The 18,218-nt window shown below is 58.5% G+C and overlaps 1 protein-coding gene across 1 annotated transcript in view; it reads right to left on the bottom strand.

The window, feature by feature from the left end:
• Positions 1 to 2,889: 2,889 nt before the first annotated feature.
• LOC104283994 (1-phosphatidylinositol 4,5-bisphosphate phosphodiesterase gamma-1-like) overlaps positions 2,890 to 18,218 on the bottom strand; it is a 19,167-nt gene continuing 3,838 nt past the window's right edge. The window contains exons 2-32 of the mRNA XM_009882255.1: positions 15,597 to 15,746; positions 15,395 to 15,488; positions 15,240 to 15,287; positions 14,340 to 14,424; positions 14,126 to 14,206; positions 14,000 to 14,034; positions 12,640 to 12,712; positions 12,437 to 12,538; positions 12,240 to 12,358; positions 12,055 to 12,140; positions 11,745 to 11,865; positions 11,476 to 11,644; positions 11,069 to 11,188; positions 10,748 to 10,855; positions 10,475 to 10,662; positions 10,055 to 10,255; positions 9,802 to 9,921; positions 9,284 to 9,467; positions 8,890 to 8,967; positions 7,763 to 7,866; positions 7,445 to 7,541; positions 6,836 to 6,902; positions 6,216 to 6,379; positions 5,783 to 5,879; positions 5,407 to 5,631; positions 4,944 to 5,092; positions 4,046 to 4,160; positions 3,647 to 3,808; positions 3,325 to 3,413; positions 3,019 to 3,203; positions 2,890 to 2,941 (exon numbers count right to left, since the gene is read on the bottom strand). Of these exons, the coding sequence (XP_009880557.1) occupies positions 2,890 to 2,941; positions 3,019 to 3,203; positions 3,325 to 3,413; positions 3,647 to 3,808; positions 4,046 to 4,160; positions 4,944 to 5,092; positions 5,407 to 5,631; positions 5,783 to 5,879; positions 6,216 to 6,379; positions 6,836 to 6,902; positions 7,445 to 7,541; positions 7,763 to 7,866; positions 8,890 to 8,967; positions 9,284 to 9,467; positions 9,802 to 9,921; positions 10,055 to 10,255; positions 10,475 to 10,662; positions 10,748 to 10,855; positions 11,069 to 11,188; positions 11,476 to 11,644; positions 11,745 to 11,865; positions 12,055 to 12,140; positions 12,240 to 12,358; positions 12,437 to 12,538; positions 12,640 to 12,712; positions 14,000 to 14,034; positions 14,126 to 14,206; positions 14,340 to 14,424; positions 15,240 to 15,287; positions 15,395 to 15,488; positions 15,597 to 15,746 (3,668 nt within the window). The remainder of the gene's footprint in view (positions 2,942 to 3,018; positions 3,204 to 3,324; positions 3,414 to 3,646; positions 3,809 to 4,045; positions 4,161 to 4,943; positions 5,093 to 5,406; positions 5,632 to 5,782; positions 5,880 to 6,215; positions 6,380 to 6,835; positions 6,903 to 7,444; positions 7,542 to 7,762; positions 7,867 to 8,889; positions 8,968 to 9,283; positions 9,468 to 9,801; positions 9,922 to 10,054; positions 10,256 to 10,474; positions 10,663 to 10,747; positions 10,856 to 11,068; positions 11,189 to 11,475; positions 11,645 to 11,744; positions 11,866 to 12,054; positions 12,141 to 12,239; positions 12,359 to 12,436; positions 12,539 to 12,639; positions 12,713 to 13,999; positions 14,035 to 14,125; positions 14,207 to 14,339; positions 14,425 to 15,239; positions 15,288 to 15,394; positions 15,489 to 15,596; positions 15,747 to 18,218) is intronic.

The following is an 18,218-nucleotide window of genomic DNA, read 5'->3' as shown; positions in this document are numbered from 1 at the left end:
CCCCATGGCTGCATGTCCCCGTGGTCCTGTGTCCCCATGGCCCCGAGTCCCCATGGCTGCATGTTCCCATGGTCCTGTGTCCCCATGGCCCTGGCTCCTATGTCCTGTGTTACCATGGCCCTGCGGTCCCCATAACCCTGTATCCCTGTGTCCCCATGGCTGCATGTCCCCATGGTCCTGTGTCCCCATGGCCTTGGCTCCTATGTCCTATGTCCCCATGGCTGCATGTCCCCATGGTCCTGTGTCCCCATGGCCTTGGCTCCTATGTCCTATGTCCCCATGGCTGCATGTCCCCATGGTCCTGTGTCCCCATGGCCTTGGCTCCTATGTCCTATGTCCCCATGGCTGCATGTCCCCATGGTCCTGTGTCCCCATGGCCTTGGCTCCTATGTCCTATGTCCCCATGGCTGCATGTCCCCATGGTCCTGTGTCCCCATGGCCTTGGCTCCTATGTCCTATGTCCCCATAGCCCTGTGTCGCCATGGCCCTGGCTCCTATGTCGTGTGTTACCATGTTCTCGGGGTCCCCATGGCCCCGTGTCCCCATGGCCCCATGGCCCCATTGCCCCGTTTCCCCATGGCCTTGGCTCCTATGTCCTGTGTCCCCATGGCTGCATGTCCCCATGGTCCTGTGTACCCATGGCTTTGCCTTCTGTGTCCTGTGTCCCCATGGCCCCGGTGTCCCCATATCCCTGTGTCCCTCTGTCCCTCTGTCCCTGTGTCCCCATGGCTCCGTGTCCCCATGGCCCCGTTTCCCCATGGCCTTGGTTCCTATGTCCCGTGTTCCCATGTCCCCATGTCCCCATTGCCCCGTTTCCCCATGGCCTTGGCTCCTATGTCCTGTGTCCCCATGGCTGCATGTCCCCATGGTCCTGTGTCCCCATGGCCTTGGCTCCTATGTCCTATGTCCCCATAGCCCTGTGTTGCCATGGCCCTGGCTCCTATGTCGTGTGTTACCCCCATGGCGGGGTCCCCATGGCCCCGTGTTCCCATGTCCCCATGTCCCCATTGCCCCGTTTCCCCATGGCCTTGGCTCCTATGTCCTGTGTCCCCATGGCTGCATGTCCCCATGGGCCTGTGTCCCCATGGCCTTGGCTCCTAGGTCCTGTGTCCCCATGGCTGCATGTCCCCATAGCCCCATGTCTCCATGGTCTTGTGTCCCCATGGCCCTGGCTTCTATGTCCCGTGCCCCTGTGGCCTCATGTCCCCATGGACCTGTGTCCCCATGGCCCTGGCTCCTTATGTCCTGTGTCCCCGTGGCCCTGTGTCCCCACTGTCCTGTGTCCCCATGGGTCCTGGCTCCTATGTCCTGTGTTACCATGGCCCCGGGGGCCCCATGGCCCTGTGTCCCGTGTCCCCATGGCCCCATGGCTCCATGTCCCCATGCCGTGTGTCTCCATGACCCTGTGTCCCGTGTCCCTGTAGTCCCTGAGTCCCCAGAGCCCTCTGTCCCCATGGTCCTGTATCCCCATGGCCCTGTGTCCCGTGTCCTCATAGCCCTGTGTCCTGTGTCCCCATAGTCCCTACGTTCCCATTGCTGTGTGTCCCCATAGCCCTGTGTCCCATGTCCCCATAGTCCCCGAGTCCCCAGAGCCCTCTGTCCCCATGGCCCTGTGTCCCCATGACCCCATGTCCTGAGTCCCCACAGTGTTGTGTCCATTGTCCCTGTGTCCTCCTGGCCCTCTGCCTCATGGCCTGTGTCCCCTGGCCTGCGTCCCCCTGGCCTTGTGCCCTGTGTCCCGTGTCCTCCGTCCCATGTCCCCTCCCCGGCTGGCCCTGCCCACCACCACACCGCCCGGATGTCCCCACCGCTGCTGGGACACATGTCACAGGGACAAGGGTGACGCGCTGGATCTGAGACCACCGAGCCACCACCCTGGGGACATCAGCCACCCTGGGGACACCAGCCACCCAGGGGACATCAGCGCTGAGGGCAGAGCTGGAGGGGGGGGGAGGGGGCGGACACCAGACCACGGCGACTGGGTATAAATATTGGCTAAATAGATTTATTTTCATACAAAGAATACACAAATCCCTCCCGCCGGGATGCCCCGACCCCGGGGGACACCCCGAGATGTCCCCAGCCACCGCCTCGCCGGGCACCACCTCCGTTGGCTTTACCGGCAGGATCCGTCCCCGTTCCCAGGGTTTGGTGCCAATGCTGGCATCACCTTGGGGACATCCCTGTCCCACCCCCAACCGGGGCCATCTCGGTGCCCCCATCTGCCCGATGCCTGCTCAGGGCACCCTGTCACCGGCCACCCCCAGACCTTGTCCCTCAATCCCACATGCCCATGCCAGGGGCATCTCCGGACATTTTGGGGTCCCTCCCCCCTGTGCCCTAATACTGCGGCTGGTACAGAGGGCAAAATGTCCCCCTCACCCCCCCCCCCAAAGTGTCCCCTGCGCCCTCCATCCTGGTGCATCACTGCCAGCCGGTCCTGTCCCCTGTCCCCAGGGTGGAGGTGGCCAGTCCTGCGCCGTCCTGGGCGAGCTTGGCATCTGTGCCTCAGTTTCCCCATCAGTTGTGGGGCTCATCGCCACCCCCTTTGCCATGGGGTGGTGGGACATGGAGGATGTGGGGTGAAGAGGAACCGTGGTGGCCACCCCGTGGGGACAGGGATGTGGTCACTAACCCCAGGGGACATGGGACGAAGCTGGAGGTGCTCGGGATTTTCACCGGAGCATCCTACCTCCTGCCTCGCCCCCATGGAGAAATGTCACAGGCAGAGCTACCCGAAGTCCCCTTTTGTCCCCAAATTTGTCACGCCGCTATCGCCCAGCCCCAGGCGTTGGTGGGGGGAGGGTCTGGATCTGGCCACCCCACCTCCCTTCACAGCAGGAGAGGAGGTGGCAGGGGAGGTCCGCAGCGGGCTCACAGCCATTCAGCTCAACTGCGTTTGGTGACCATCTGCCGGTCCCTCTTCTTCTTCTCCATCAACCTGGTGGGGAGCAGGGTGGTGGCCTTAGGGACCCTCCTGAAAGGGACCTCCTGAAGCCACGGGGATGGGACACTCACTTGCGGTTGCGGACTTCGGTGAGCTCCATGAGCCGCTCCTGGGCTGCCCGCAACTCGTCAAGGCGCTGCTGGTAGCGGGAGTCGCAGCCGTTGGTGCGCTCATAGCTGGAGACTTGGCTGGAGAGCTCACTGGCGCGGTCCCGTAGCTGCTGAATGGATGAGTAGAGGTTCTCCTCGTCTTCCTCCTGTTCCAACACAAGGGTATGAGGCTGGTGGGTTGGACAGGACACCCCAGGGTGCTCTTTCCCCTTGCTCCGGCTGGGGAAACCGGGGCACAGAGTTCCCCAAGCCGCCTGGGCCACCTGCCTTGGCGTTGATGATCTCGATGTGGATGAGGAGGGAGGCGAGCTCCAGGTCCTCGGTGTAGCTGTTCTTCAACGGCACCGACCGGTAGCCTGGACACACCATCACAACACGAGCTCAGTCCCATGGCAGGGTCCAAGCCCCTCACCCTGTCCTGATCCCCAAGGAGGTGATGATGATGATGATGATGATAATTACAGAGGGGTTGGACTAGATGACCTTTAAAGGTCCCTTCCAATCAAAACCATTCTATGGTGATGGTGATGGTGATTCTATGGTGATGATGATGATGATGATGATGATGGTGTAGATGGAGGGACCATACCTGTTTTGAGGCCCTTGACGGGGAAGGTGGCTTGTGCCAAGAAGTTGGGGTCACTGAACATGTCCTCCTCATACACCACAAAGCGGAGGAAGGCGAACTCGGGGTTGTTGATGTCAAAGACGAACTGCTTGAAGAGCCAGACGGGGTTGAAGCCGTTGTCGGCTAGGGGGTGAGGAGAAAGCAGGGAGGGTCAGGGCAGGGCTAGACACATGGACATCACCAGCATGGCACCAGCATGTAAGTGGGAGATGCCTATCCTCTTCACTCCTCCACAAAAACCAGCCCCATCACCCACATGGACAAGAGGACCCCAAAGGGCACCGTTAGGGTTGTCCCGGTGTCCCCAACTGTCCTAAGGCACAGGGCCTGGGTGGGAACATCATCCACATAAACTCTCACCTACAACGTCTGTCTTGTTCTTGCTGTTGTCATACTCGGAGCCGCACACCTCCACCTCCACGAAGGGACACACGATACTCCTCCCATTCTTGGGTAAGTGCCGGGCACCAAGGATCTGCAGGAGGAAGACGAGGGTAAGGTTTGGCTATGTCGGATGAAGAAGGACTCTCTGGGGCAACCCCATAGCTTGGCCACTTTAGAATCATAGAATCATAGAATGGTTTGGGTTGGAAGGGACCTTTAAAAGTCATCTAGTTCAACCCTGTGCCACGGGCAGGGACTTCAACTGGACCAGGTTGCTCAAAGCCCAGTCCAACCTGGCCTGGAATGTTTCCAGGGATGGGGCATCCACCACCTCTCCGGGCAACCTGGGCCAGTGTTTCACCACTCTCAGCATAAAAAATGTGGGGTGTTTTGGGCTTGCTAAAAGCTTCATGGCCATGATGAGCCACATCACACCTTATTTATGAACTCGGACCGGTTTTAGCTTGATTTTAGCTGTATCCACCAAATTATTTAAAAAACCTTTTCTGGATTCATGCCATGCTGGAGAGTCAGGTGCCTACGAACCAACTCGTCCCAGCGCCCACACCGAAATTATGCAAGGGTTGGGTAAGGTGCTTCTGGGCTTGTTTTAGCTACTTTACTCTCCACCTTGCTCTTGCTCAGGCTGGACTCAGCTCTGGGCAATTGTGGGATTCTCCCCTGGGAAAAAAGATACCACAAACAGAGAAAGACCAACAAACCAAAGAGATCATGGGGTAATGATCTCTGTGGAGCTACTATGGGGCTGAAACATGTAAAAACCGCTCCCCGTTGACCCAAAACCAACGAAGAAGCAAGATCCCGTCTGGATGGTGACCACCTCAGGGCGGACTTGCTGTCCTCGCCCACTTGCCTGCAGCTGCACTGTGATGGGCTCCACAATCTTCAGACTGTTCTTGTCGAAAGGGTCGAATGTCTCATCCCTCATGATGTCAGGCTGCAGGACGTAGCCGCTGCGGCCACCGAGCATGAAGAGCGCCTGGTTCAGCTGCATTGGCTTGTCTGTGGACGTGGGAACAGAGCAGCTCTGAGCTGTGGGCCTCAGGGACCTCCCCAAGGTCCTTGAGCAGAAGGTCCTGTCCCGGCAAACCCCCTACTAAGAACCCACAACCCTGGTTGGAGAAGGGATGCAGCTGGGTTTTGCATGAAGCACCCAAGAATTGCATGGAAATGTCCCCGTAAAGATGAGGACAAAGGTTGGGGTGCTCATCCAAACCACCTCCAGCAACAGGACCCAGAGGAGAGACACCAGGGATGGGAATTTTGGGGTGACCTGCGGTGATGAGCCCAGCAACCACCCTAGGAGCAGGATTTACCGGGTGTCTGGAAGTTGAGGGCCACGAGCTGGCTACCGCAGATCCACATGGGCAATGGGTCATAGTTGGAGGAGTCCAGGCGCTGCCCTTTGGGGTAGATGCGGCTGAGCTGGCGCCGGTTGTACTGCAGGAACTTCTTGCCCTTGCTGCGGTTGGCATACTTCTCCGCCTTGGTCTCCGGGAAGGAGGACATGTCCCGGTAGCAAGCCTTGTCTGTCCCAATCTCTGAAAGCACCGAGGTGGCCATCAGTGGAGGACACAGGGCTCTCCAGTGGCCTGGGGGCTGGCCTGCCAACAGGGCTCTCCAGTGGCCTGCCATGACCACTTGGTTCCCCCCACCCATCTCTTCCCATCACCCCCCTTCTCCAGCTCTTACTGTCCTCATCGAACGGCACTGGGCGGCAGTACACAACCAGCTCAGAGAGCTCCAGTGCTATCTTCTTCCTCCGCTCCATGATCTTTCCCTCTTGCATCTGCAGAAAGGAAAACAGGAGCTGAAAGTCTCCCCCCAGCCTCCTCCTTTGGAGATGTTGGGGACCATCCACTGGGGGATGGGACCGTCCACCCCCATCCTCTGCATCCCAATGCCCCTCACCCTGGCGCGGCGTTCTGGCGGCAGTACACAACCAGCTCAGAGAGCTCCAGTGCTATCTTCTTCCTCCGCTCCATGATCTTTCCCTCTTGCATCTGCAGAAAGGAAAACAGGAGCTGAAAGTCTCCCCCCAGCCTCCTCCTTTGGAGATGTTGGGGACCATCCACTGGGGGATGGGACCGTCCACCCCCATCCTCTGCATCCCAATGCCCCTCACCCTGGCGTCGGCGTTCTGCGTGGCCTCTCGGATCTTGGCCACCCACTCGCTGAGTTCCTCCTGCGTGTCTGCGGCCACATCCAGCGACTGGGCTGCGTGGGACATCTGCTGGGAATGGATGGTGAAGACAAATGGTTTGGAGCTCCTCCCGTCTTTGGAGATAACTATAAGGACATCAGAGGGGGGCTTTACTTGAAGACATTCCCAATGGATGGCTCTGTGGAGCAAACGAAACCTCAGCGGTCCCGCTCCCGGGCCCCCACCAGTCCCCCCCGGCACCCCACCAGCCGTTGGGGTCCTCTTCTTGTGAGGGTCCCATTTCTCTAATGAATGGTTTCAGCTTTCCACGCTTAAATGTGTTTTCCTTGCAGCCAGAGGTCAATATTCCCTGAATCACCCAGAACTCAGAATTCCTCTGAATCCCCCCCAAAATCAACCAAATCCCTCCAAACCTAGCCCCACGTTGCTCCCCAGCACGCTGTGCCAAGCATGAGCCCGGCTGGCTCATGTGATGAGTTTGGGGAGCCTCAGCTCAAGGCACTGAGCTTCAGCATGAGGTGCGTGCCGCCCCAGTGGGTTCCCCACAGCTACAATGGGCTCGTGGTGGTGGTGACACTCACCGACGTGGCAGGATGGCACGTCGATGAAGCCCTTCAAGAAGTTCCCCAGGGGGCTGTTTTCCGATGACTGCAAGAGAGGAAGGAAGAAGGGGCGGTGGGGGAGGTGTGTGGGGCCCAGCCTGGTGCCCTCTCCGTTTGGCAGCCTCCCTCCAGCCCTCCAAATCCTCTAAGTCTGAGCAAAAGCAGAGAAAAAAACCACCCTCTTGGCAGGCTCTGCTCTGTGGTTGAGCATCCTCCAGCCTCTGCGTACGGGTCTGGGCTGGTGTGGGGCCAGGAGCATCTCCCAACCTCCAAATAAGGGTCCAGACTGGAGCAGGACCACAAGCATCCCCCAGCCTCTGGGTAAGGGTCCAGAATGACATGGGGCCAGGAGCATCCCTCAGCTTTCAGAAAAGGGTCTGGGCTGGAGCAGGACCATGAACCCAAGCTCTGGATAAGGATCCAGGCTGGTGCGTGGCCAGGAGCATCCCCCAGCGTCTGGATAATGGTCTGGGCTGGAGTGGGGCTGGGAACATCCTCCAGCCTCCGGATAAGGGTCCAGGCTGGTGGAAGGGTGGGAGCATCTCGGGCAGCCTTGGTCCTGGGGTTTATGGGGGACAGGGCACTCACGGCCTCATCCTGCTCCTGCGCTTGCGTGCTGACGATCTCCTCCACGTAGTTGGCTGGGAACCACAGTTGCTTCTTGCCCCCGTAGTCCCCCCGCCACCTGCAAGGGGTGAGAGGATCAAGGCAAGCGGACCAATTTGGGGGGGGAACGGGGTGTTCATGCTGCATGCAATGTCAGGGAGCGGTAGGAGAAGGGGTGGGGGTGGGGGGACAGAAAAGGAGGCAGTTAAAACCCACCGCAGGACAACCCACGGGAAAAACCCGGGGTGTCCCTACCACCCCCCGGCGATGCCCACCCGGGGACCACCCAACTGCCCTCACCAGCCGCCGTCCTGTTTGTCAACGTTGTGGATGATGGCCTGCTTGCAGAACGACAGCTCATCCTCCCTCTGCGCTTTGTAGTCGTAGAGAGCCTTCACCGTGCACTGGGCCACCGGGGAGAGGGACATGTGTCACCACCCAGTGCCAGGGACGCTGGGGAGCAGCACTGCCTGCTCAGCCCAGCTCCTTCAGCTCCCACAGTGGAGACTGGGAGCTCCTGAGGGTTTGACAACCCAAATGATATCCCAAAATCGCCTACACCAGCATTGAGATATGTTAAGAGGGGACAGGAGGGCTGCGGTCCTGTGGGACCACCACGTTCAGCACAAAGTGGGTTTCTCTTCTGGGTCCCCCAATGGTTTCTCCTGGTGCACTGAAGGGGTTAATCCTCTGATGTTACCACACCCCCTAGGAAAAAAATCTTTGGTTTTAGCTTTCCAGCATCTAGTCTTAGCCTGAGAGCTGCTCTGCTGCAAAGGGACCTTTAAGACACAGCAGTGCTGGACCATGGGATTGTAGGATCCCAGGGAAGGAACCTTGGGGCTCCAGTTCAGCCTCCTCCAGGGTCAGCTCTGAGACCAGTCTGGTCCCCAAAACCTCTGAAGATGGAGACTGGGTCAGCTCCAATACCAGCCCGGTTCTGAAAACCTCTGAGGATGGAGAATGGGCCAGCTCTGAGATCATCCTGGTCCCGAAAATCTCTGAAGACGAAGATCGGGTCAGCTCCAAGATTAGTCAAGACCCAAAAACCTCTGAGGATGGAGACTCCACCACTTGGGAACTGACCCTAAGCCCGCTCTTTCAGGGTTCCCCAATGCAAAGGGACCCATGGAGTTTTCCTCACTGTTGGGGCAAACTTGTGCCAGGTCCTTGCCGTACGCTGGGCTCTCTCCAGACAATGCTGTTGGTGGAACTCGGACTGTCCCCAAGTGATGGGGAGGCAGGAAACGTCCCACCAGCTCCAGCATAACTCGAGGGTCAGAAAAACGCAGCAAAACGTCACCACTTCTCAGGTCGGTGGCGGGAGATGTGGTGGGTCTGGGGGGATGTTGTCCAGGGACCCCAGCACTAGAATCACCATGTCCCACCACCCTCCACTTCCCAAGGTCACCAGCTTGGACCCTTACCCTGGCCATTGGCATCTTGTTGGCCTCTACATAGAAGTGGGGAGTCCGCACCTCATACAGGGCTCCATAATCCAGCTCCTGCGAGGAGAAATGCCTGAGTGGGTCACTCAGATGCAGGCAGGGGCTACAAGGGGATGTGGTGGGATCCAGACCACCACATGTGAACACAACAATGTTGAGAGGGACCTAATATCCCTTTGCAACTCATTGGAAGGTAATTACGGTGGAACTATAGCTGGGGCAATAGCTGTGGAATGAGCTCAGCTGGTTCTGGTTGGGTTTCACCCAAGAGTTTGGAGGAGACCTTCCCACCATGGTGGAGCTGGGGACTGGAGTGGGTTGCCAATGGCACAGAGCCCCCATCTCCCCCATCCCCACCGCCAGGAGCACTCACGGTGGTACCCATCTTCTCCAGGGTCTCCTCGTTGATGGGGTAGCGCAGCTTCATCTTGCGGTAGAGCGGGTGCTTCTCATAGTAGCTGACGAGGTCCACGAGGCTCTCGAACTCGGCTGAGCTGCCCAGCATGAAAAGCCGACCTTCCTGCTGGATGCGGCAGTGCTTGATCTTCCCCTCCGCCCTGGGACCAAGAGAGCCAGAGGAGGGGATATGTGAGGGGTGGCCAGACTCTGGCACCATGGTGGGCACGGGCAGGAGATGATGCCCTGCTCCAGTAGACATGCCAACATGGTGACTACGCTGAGGACATGGCTTTCCCATTGCTGCAGCTAGGGTTTCCCCACCGTGACAGCATCATGCGTCCCACTATGCCACCCTGCTGACCCAGAGCAAGCCCTTGCTACCCAGCATGGAGTCACAACAGACATGAGCCAGGCAGTTCTCAGTTTGGCCGGCAACATGAGCAACGTGGCCAAGCCCAACCAGCCTCGGGGTGCTGGGGTGGCCACACTCACCGGAAGGAGATGGCATAGGAGCTGGGTTCACTGCGCTTGCGCACCAAGAAGGCTCCGTCCCGCGGGACCCGCATCAGCATGTGCTCAGCCTGCAGGCGGGTCAAGCTGGCGTGATACCACCTGGCCAGGTAGAGAATGGAGGCGGTGGGATGGCACCAGCATCCACATGTCCTGGGAGGCACCCAAGACCTGACACCAGGGATGGAGGAGGCTGGTGGACCCAGGGGACCAAGGGGATGGGGATCATCCTCACTCTTTGCTCTCATGGGCATTGGGTTGGGGGACGGGGTCGGTGAGGCGCATCTCAAACTCGTTGCAGCGGAGTGGCACCTCGCGGTAGTGGCAGATGAGGCTGTAGAGGCTGTCGAAGACCAGGTTGTCTGTCAGGTAGAACTTGGTAGCACCAGCTTCCTGCCGTGAGTGGATCCGGCAGTGCTGCACCCGGCTGGACCTCCTGCCATGGTGGTGGAGAGAAGGCAGGAGTGAGTCAATTCAGGTCCACATCCCCACCCTGAATGTGGGTTCGGGGGTCCATGTGCCATGCAAAAAGGTGATGTTTTCCCACCAAAAACACCATTCCAGCCACCAAACTGGGGATCGGCTGGACCTCTGGTGGCATGCCCAGACTGGCTCAGGGAGGGTGGCATCCTGACTTCCCCCCCGGGGCTCCTACCAGAAAGAGAGGGTGTAGTCGCCCACGAAGGTCTCGCTCTCGCGCACCAGGAAGGTGCCATCCTTGCCGCCGGTCTCGGTGCAGTACTCGTGCAGCAGCTTCTCGGCGATCTGCCGTCCATCACGGCCACCTCCCAACTTCCCGTGGAACCACTTCTCCGTGAAGTGCAGCTCGTTGTTGTTGAACTCCTGCAAGTTCACCCCAAAATGGGAGAGATGCCCTCGGGATTAGCGTTCCCCACCACCCCACAGGCACATCCCGCTCCGCACACACCTCCTTCTGCTCCACCTCCTCCTCATCCTCGTTGAACTGGTAGCGGGATGTCTCCTCTGAGTAGTAGATCTTGTTGCTTGTCAGGACAAAATAATGTGGGCTCCAGGTCTGGGAGGCAAGAAGAGCATCACCAAGATGGGCAGGATGGTGGCATGGAGGGATGGGCTTTGAGACCTCTGTTTCTGCCCCTGGCCCATCCCCACATGGCATTGCAATGGTCTAGGAGAGCCCATTTCCCATGCCCAATCCAAACCCCGATGCTCATCCTCACCCAACAGACACTACATGGACCCTGGCTGCCATCAGCAGGGAGATCCTTACGTGATCGATGGGGTCTTCAAGGTAGAGGATGCCATTTTTGATGGAGTTGCTGATGTCGTTCTCTGAGTAACTGGCGGTAGAGACTTCCTCATACAGGTTCCCTTCGACCAGTTTCTTGTGCTGGGGACAGCCCAGTCAGGGGAGCTCAGCAGTGGGTATGGTGTCCCCATCATACTGAGCTCCCAGCCCTCAAGCCACACTTGGGCTCCTAGAAGTTCCCTTCCACCACCCCCTGTTTCCCTTGACAGTCTCTTGCAGTAGGACATCTCTCCGATGTCCTACTGTGCGTGAACAGAAAGATATTGCTCTTGAGTCCCAAGATTTGGGATAATCACCATCCCTCCCAGACCAACGTCGTCCTTGTCCCTCCCACAAAGAAGGGGTTTGGGGTGGTGCCCACCCCACACCTTGATTAGGATCTTCTTCTTGAGCTGGGTGGGTGAGGGCAGCTCATCGGCATTGATGTCTACCGGCTTGGTGAGTAGCATGTCCCCAAAGACCTTCTTGAAGTGGGAGGCCATGTTCCTCTGCTGGACAATGCTGCAGTGGTCTTCGATGGACAGGATGATGGGGAACCTGGAGGAAGCAGGTGGGAATGGTGGCTTGGGACGAAGGCAAAGGAGAGGTTGCCTGCCTGGCCCAGAACTGGGGTGTCACTTGGGGGGCTGGGGCTTACTCGGAGGTTACGAATGCATGCTCCTTGATGGTGTGCAGCACATCCAGGAACTTGATCTTGGAAGTGAGTGTGTGGCCATGGTAGATGATAGGGAGATCGTCTGGGCCATCCCAGCAGTCCACTGAGTGGGGAGACACCTTGGTTAACACATGCTCGTCACCGACTGCGCACTGTTTTCAAGCCCCCAAAGGACATGGAAGATCCCCCCCACCCTGGTGCCATGGGATGGGTACATGGGATGGTCGTCTGATGTGGCACAGGATACTGGGGAGGGGATCAGCATCTCTGCATGGTGCTGGGGCGGACTCACGCTCGATGCAGCGGCAGCCCATGCGCAGGCAGCGGGCGTACGCCTCCAGGGAGGACTCGCTGGAGAACTGGTCCCCTGTCAGGTACCTGCGGAGAATGAGAAGGACCATCAGTGGCCAAGGCTGCCCCAGCTGTGTTGATGGGATGCTCATGGGGGTCCCTGAGGAGAGCCCACCCTGTCCTTACGTGTTGTGGGAGGAGGAGATCCAGTACTGGGACAGGGGGTGGTTCATCTCCTCAGGCACCACGCGCTCATACTTGGCATCCATCACCATGTTCTCCTTAGAGAAGAGGTACGTGAGGAACTAGAGGGGAAGCAGAGAGGTCAGAGCCTGCCAGGGCTGGGAGACACCCCTGGGTGGGTGCCACGTGCAGCCACCCACCTCATCCAGCTGGAAGGAGGGGTCTGCCGCCTCACTGGAGCCCTCCTTGAGGTAGGTGCACATGTAGTCCCGCACCATACCCACGTCGCTGGCCCAGGGTTCCTGGGGTGCAAACACGGCTGCTGTTATGGGGAGAACTGGGCCAGGGTATCCCATGGGTTGGGGCTGAGAGTGATGCCACAGGGGTCTCTAAGGGCACCCACCTTCTGGTCGTGCAGCAAGAACTTCTGGAAGTCATAGAGGGAGACTTGACACAGCTCGGGGCGGTCCACATTCCTGGAGCACGGAGGGGCCGTCAGCAAAGACCAGGGAGCAAGAGTTGGGGTAGACCCCATGGGGGAATTGAGGTCACCAACGTCCACCAGCCCCTTGGTGGCCCCCAGTGTGGCAGCTGGCAAGGGGCTCAGGGAAAGCGCAAGCCATGGGGGTGCAAGGAGCACCTCAAGCTGTTGGGTGCTGCTAGAGCAAACACTCCCGGTGTCACCCTGCGAGCTGGGAGAGGTGGGCACACAGCCAGAGCGTGCAGCATTGACGGAGGATATGGGGATGAGGGCAGGGTGCCATAGAATCATAGCATCATCATGTTCCTATGTCTCTGGCACCCATCCCTACTCCCATCCCCGTTTCCATCGCTGCTCCCATCGCCACTCGCACCCCCTCTCCCATCCCTACTCATCCCTGCTCCCGTCCTTACTGCCATTCCCACTCCCATCCCCGCTCTCATCCCTGCTCCCATCTCAGTTCCCATCCCCGCTCCAATCCCTGCTCCCATCCTTGCTGTCATCCCTCTTCACCCACCCCGTTCACATCCCTGCTCCCATCCCCACTCCCATAGAATCATAGAATCGTTGTGCCTGGAAGCGACTTTGATGGTTGAACCATCGAGTCCAACTGTTAACCTGGCACTGCCAAGTCCACCCCTAAACCATGTCCCTCAGCACCACATCTACACGTTCTTTAGATACCTCCAGGGATGGTGACTCCACCACTGCCCTGGGCAGCCTGTTCCAATGCTTGACAATCCTTTCGGTGAAGAAATTTCTCCTAATTTCCAACCTAAACCTCCCCTGGTGCAACTTGAGGCCATTTCCTCTTGTCCTATCACCTATTACTTGGGAAAAGAGACTGACCTCCACCTCGCTACACCTTCCATTCAGTTAGTGGTAGAGAGTGATAAGGTCTCCCTCAGCCTCCTTTTCTCCAGGCTAAACCACCCCAGTTCCCTCAGCTGCATGCCCTCTTATATTCCAGCTCCCATCCCTGCTCCCATCCTTGTTCCCATTCCCGCTCCCATCCCAGCCCCTCAGACCACCCTTGACATCCTCACCACCCCTATCACCCCTACCCTGCCCCAGGCTCAGTGTAACCAATGCTGGGAGATGCTCCGAGGCCACACACACCACCTGGACCCTCTACTGGGAGATGCTCCGAGGCCACACACACCACCTGGACCCTCTACTCTCCTCAGGGTCTGCCCCACAGCCCCGCTGCATTGTCCACCCTATGGATCCAACCCTTGGAGGCTTGGCCGGGATGGGAGCTGGGGGGCTCCTGGGTACTCACCGCAAGGGGAAGGAAAGCTCCAGCTGCTCGATGATCTGCAAGGCAAAGGAGGGGACCAGGCTTAGCTGGCTGGGGACACATTGCACTGGGAAGGGGATGCTCGGGATAACATGACACGGTTCTTACCGACTTCTGTGCATCAAACATCAGGTTTTTGTAGAACTGGATGAAGTGGGAGAAAGTCATCTCGTTCCTGGCTTCCACCTCCTGCCGGAGAGGCTGATGCATGAGAGGGGGGCCACCCAACCAGAGCCAGCGAGACCAGGGCTGGCTCCAGCCCAGCTGTAAGGGGCTCGAGGAACTTCTCCTTGCATTGTTGGGGTCCCGGGGGGGTCCTTACCACAAGCTTGTCCCGCAGGAACCTCATGTTGGGGACGCGGTAGTTCACCTGGGGCAGCATGGCCTTCAGGTCCTTCACCGTGATGCTGCGGGAGGGTGAGCAAGTGTCAGGGCACCAGCCAGACCCCACAGAGGATGGATAACCCCTGGATGGGTTGCAGCTCCTGACACCAAGGTTGTCAACCCCAAATACTGGTGCCAGCGTGGTTTCTGGCATGTGGTTTCCACTCTACTGGGCTGTGGACCCCCACAGTGGCACAGGACCCCTAATTACATGTGGTTTGACGCAAGTGTCAGCAGAGGGTCAGGCAGAGGGAGCATGTCTGGGAACCAACCAGGTGCTCTAAGCAATCATCCTCTGTGGAGATGACGCCCATCCCCATAATCATGGTTGCCCAGAGAAATTGTGGCTGCCCCATCCCTGGAGGTGTTCAAGGCCAGGTTGGACGGGGCTTTGAGCAACCTGGTCTAGTGGATGATGTCCCTGCTCATGGCAGGGGGTTGGACTAGATGGTCTTTAAAGGTCCCTTCCAACCTAAACCATTCTATGATTCTATGATTTAAGTCCAAATTCACTTGATTTCGGGTTTTTCCTGTCTTGGGGAGATGTTTGTGGGCTATATTAATGGTCCAGCCCCTCCTGGCACTGGTGGAAGTGCGGCAGTGGACATGGGGGGATCGGGGTCCCCATAGTCCCTATAGTGGTGAAGAGGGGACATGCACTTGAGTCTCTGATTTTCGGTGCCTTTGAGCATCCCAAATAACCTGGTACTACCTTGTCCCACCACCCCCACTCCCAGCATAGCTCAGCCTCCAGATTTGGGGTGAAACTGCGGGGATACGGCCCTGTCCAGCTGAACCCACCATCCACTTCCCGGCACAGGGCCATGCCAGTGCTCACCTGCCTTCCCGTGACCGGTCCATCCCATCAAACTGTTTCCGCAGCCACCTGGTAAGGAAGGGATGGACAGATGGTGGTCAGTCCCAAGGGCGGGTGTTTGTCTCCCAGGGCCCTAGATGGGGACTGGGAAACAGGATGCACTGGTCCTTCCTCACCTCTCGATCTGCAGTGGGGTCTGGGCTTTCTGGGTGTCCGCCACCAGCCAGTTGAGGCCCGTTATCCACAGGTTGATGTCCTCCTCGCAGAAAGCTGGAGGAGAGAGAGGAGGATGGTGAGGTTGGGATGGGGGAGATGGGATGCTGGGGAGGGGATGAGAGCCCAAGGGTGGTTGGGGGAGCAGGGAGGGAGCCCACACACCGGCCACACTGAGCGTCCGCAGCCTGAAGTCCATCCCGTAGAGGATGATGAAGCACATGGTGAAGTCAAGCTTGCGAGCGTCCTCAGGGTAGCGCTCGAAGTCCCGCGAGTTCTTCCCCAGGCGGATCTCCTTGATCTCCCGAATGTCGACTGCGGGGAGAGAGAGACATGGGAGTGTCCCCAGCCACCCTGCTACCATGGACCCATGTGTGGGGCTCAGAGAGGCTGCAACATGTGGGACTACCAGGAGACCATATGCCCACGAGACCATTGTCCCCAGGATGGGGTTTCCCCATGGCACTGCCCATGGGTATGTGATGATATTGTGGGTGCTGTGGCCATGTGTCCTCCGGGGAGATAAGTCCCCGCTGTCCTCCAGTGATGGAACCATGGATATTGCATGTCCTTCAGGGAACCGTGTCCCCAGAATGAGGCATCCCTGTGGCACTGCCCGTTGGTGCGTGATGGCACTGTAGGTGCCATGGCCATGTGTCCTCCATGGATCCATGTCCCTGGGACAGGGTGTTCCTGCAGCACTGCTACAGCTGTGTCACAGCACCGTGGGTGCTGGGTTCATGAGTCCTCCAAGGAGGCACATCCCCAGGATGGCATGTTGCTGCAGCTGTGTGACAGCACCACGGGTGCTGGATCCATGTGTCCACCAGGAAGCCACGTACCCAACATGGCATGTCCCTGCAGCACTGCTGCAGATGTGTCACAGCACCATGGGTGCTGGGTCCACGTGTCCTCCAGGGAGCCACGTCCCCAGGACGGTGTGTCCCTGTAGCACTGTCCCCAGATGTGTGATGGCACCCTGTGTGTCCTCCAGGGTCTCGTGTCCCCAGGATGTGGCATCCCCACAGTGCTGCCCACTGGTTTCCCTGCTTTGTGGGTGCCACGTGTCCTCCAGGCTCAGCCTGCCCCATCCCAACCAGCACATCTCCAGCCACTTCTCCCCTGCCTTCTCCTCCCCAAGACAGACCCTGCTCCGGGCCAAGCTGAGCTCATCTTTTAATTGAAGACGTCTGCCCCAAAGGTGGCAATTTGGAGCCCTGGCAGCCCAGACCGCAGGGCGTTTCTTTCCTGCTCTCTCATCTCGCTATATAAAGCTCTGCCGGCGGCAGGAGGGCTGGGTTTCCGGACCGCGGTCTTCCTCACCGCTACACCGCTGGGTGAGATTTCCAAACCCCTGGTTTTGCCAAGAGGACACGTCCCGCCAGGAGCAGAAACATAATATGATGATATTCGGAATAACACTCATTTGTTCTCAATACCACGAGCATCACCCCTGGGCAGCTTTGCCCTTCGGAGCTGAGCCACCAGCACCGGAAAGGGCTTTGTGCAGCTGAGGGCGGCCGGACCACCGTGCAGGAGTATTGTCCTGCTGAGGAAATGGGTCATTTCCCGGAGAATTTCCAGCCCGGCTGTGTTTCCGATGCAGCAGTGGGAAAGGGTGCAGACATGCCGGTGCCTCGACAGAAACCCTCAGCCTAAACCAAAGGGGATAAATAAAAGCCGAGCGTGGGGAGGAATAAGGGATGGGGGAGAAATTGGGCTGATTAAGCAAGAAAAGAGGTGCAGAACAGTTTTTCTTGGCGGAAAAGCTCCAGAAAACAGTGGAGGCTTTATCCAGCCTTTCCTTACTGGAGGACCGCAAGCCAAATTTCATGGATGAGGGTGAGATTTTAGCACACATGATACACAGGAGGTCTGTACCCCTGCATGTGCTTTGTTTTGAGACCAGATCTCAGGAAATGAAATCCTGTTGCTGTCTGCGTGCAGGCCTCATGGCTCGGAGCACACCCAGTTTGGTACAAACAGGCAGATATTTGGGGGTAAAAATGGGTTTACAGGTCAAAAACCAGCTGCTCATCCCCAAAGCTGCCCATTTGCAGGGCGCTGGAGAGGGGTAAGAAGCCAGTGGCTACCGGGGCTCACCAAACGGGCCGCAATCCAGCCATTCCCTCAACCCAACACTGCCAGGATTGGGCCTTGGAGCCGACGTCTGGGTGCTGCCAATAATCATAGACTCACAGAATGGTTTAGGTTGGAAGGGACCTTTAAAGGCCATCTAGTCCAACCCCCTGCCATGGGCAGGGACATCTTCAACTAGACCACGTTGCTCTAAGCCCTGTCCAACCTGGCCTTGAACACCTCCAGGAATGGGGCAGCCACAGCTTCTCTGGGCAACCTGCGGCAGGGGCTCACCACCCGCACAGGAAAGAATTTCTTCTTACTATCTGATCTAAGTCTCCCCTCTTCCAGTTTACAACCGTTCCCCCTCGTCCCATGGCTCCCCTCCCGGATGCACAGTCCCTCCCCAGCTCTCCTGGAGTCCCTTTAGGCACTGGAGGGGACTCTGAGGTCTCCATGGAGCCTTCTCCAGGCTGACCCCCCCCAACTCTCCCAGCCTGTCCTCCCAGCAGAGGGGCTCCAGCCCTCCCAGCATCTCGGTGGCTTCCTCTGGCCCCGCTCCAGCAGGTCCATGTCTCTCCTGTGCTGAGGCCCCCGAGCTGGAGGCAGCACTGCAGGGGGGTCTCCCCAGAGCAGAGCGCAGCAGAGGGGTACAATCCCCTCCCTCGCCCTGCTGGCCACGCTGCTGGGGATGCAGCCCGGGATGCC

This window comes from Charadrius vociferus, unplaced genomic scaffold, assembly GCF_000708025.1.
Source record: "Charadrius vociferus isolate BGI_N301 unplaced genomic scaffold, ASM70802v2 scaffold393, whole genome shotgun sequence".
In the NCBI taxonomy this organism is placed as follows: Eukaryota; Metazoa; Chordata; class Aves; order Charadriiformes; family Charadriidae; genus Charadrius; species Charadrius vociferus.
The sequence above is the reverse complement of the archived record's forward strand: the minus strand, read 5'-3'. Positions and strand labels throughout refer to the sequence as shown.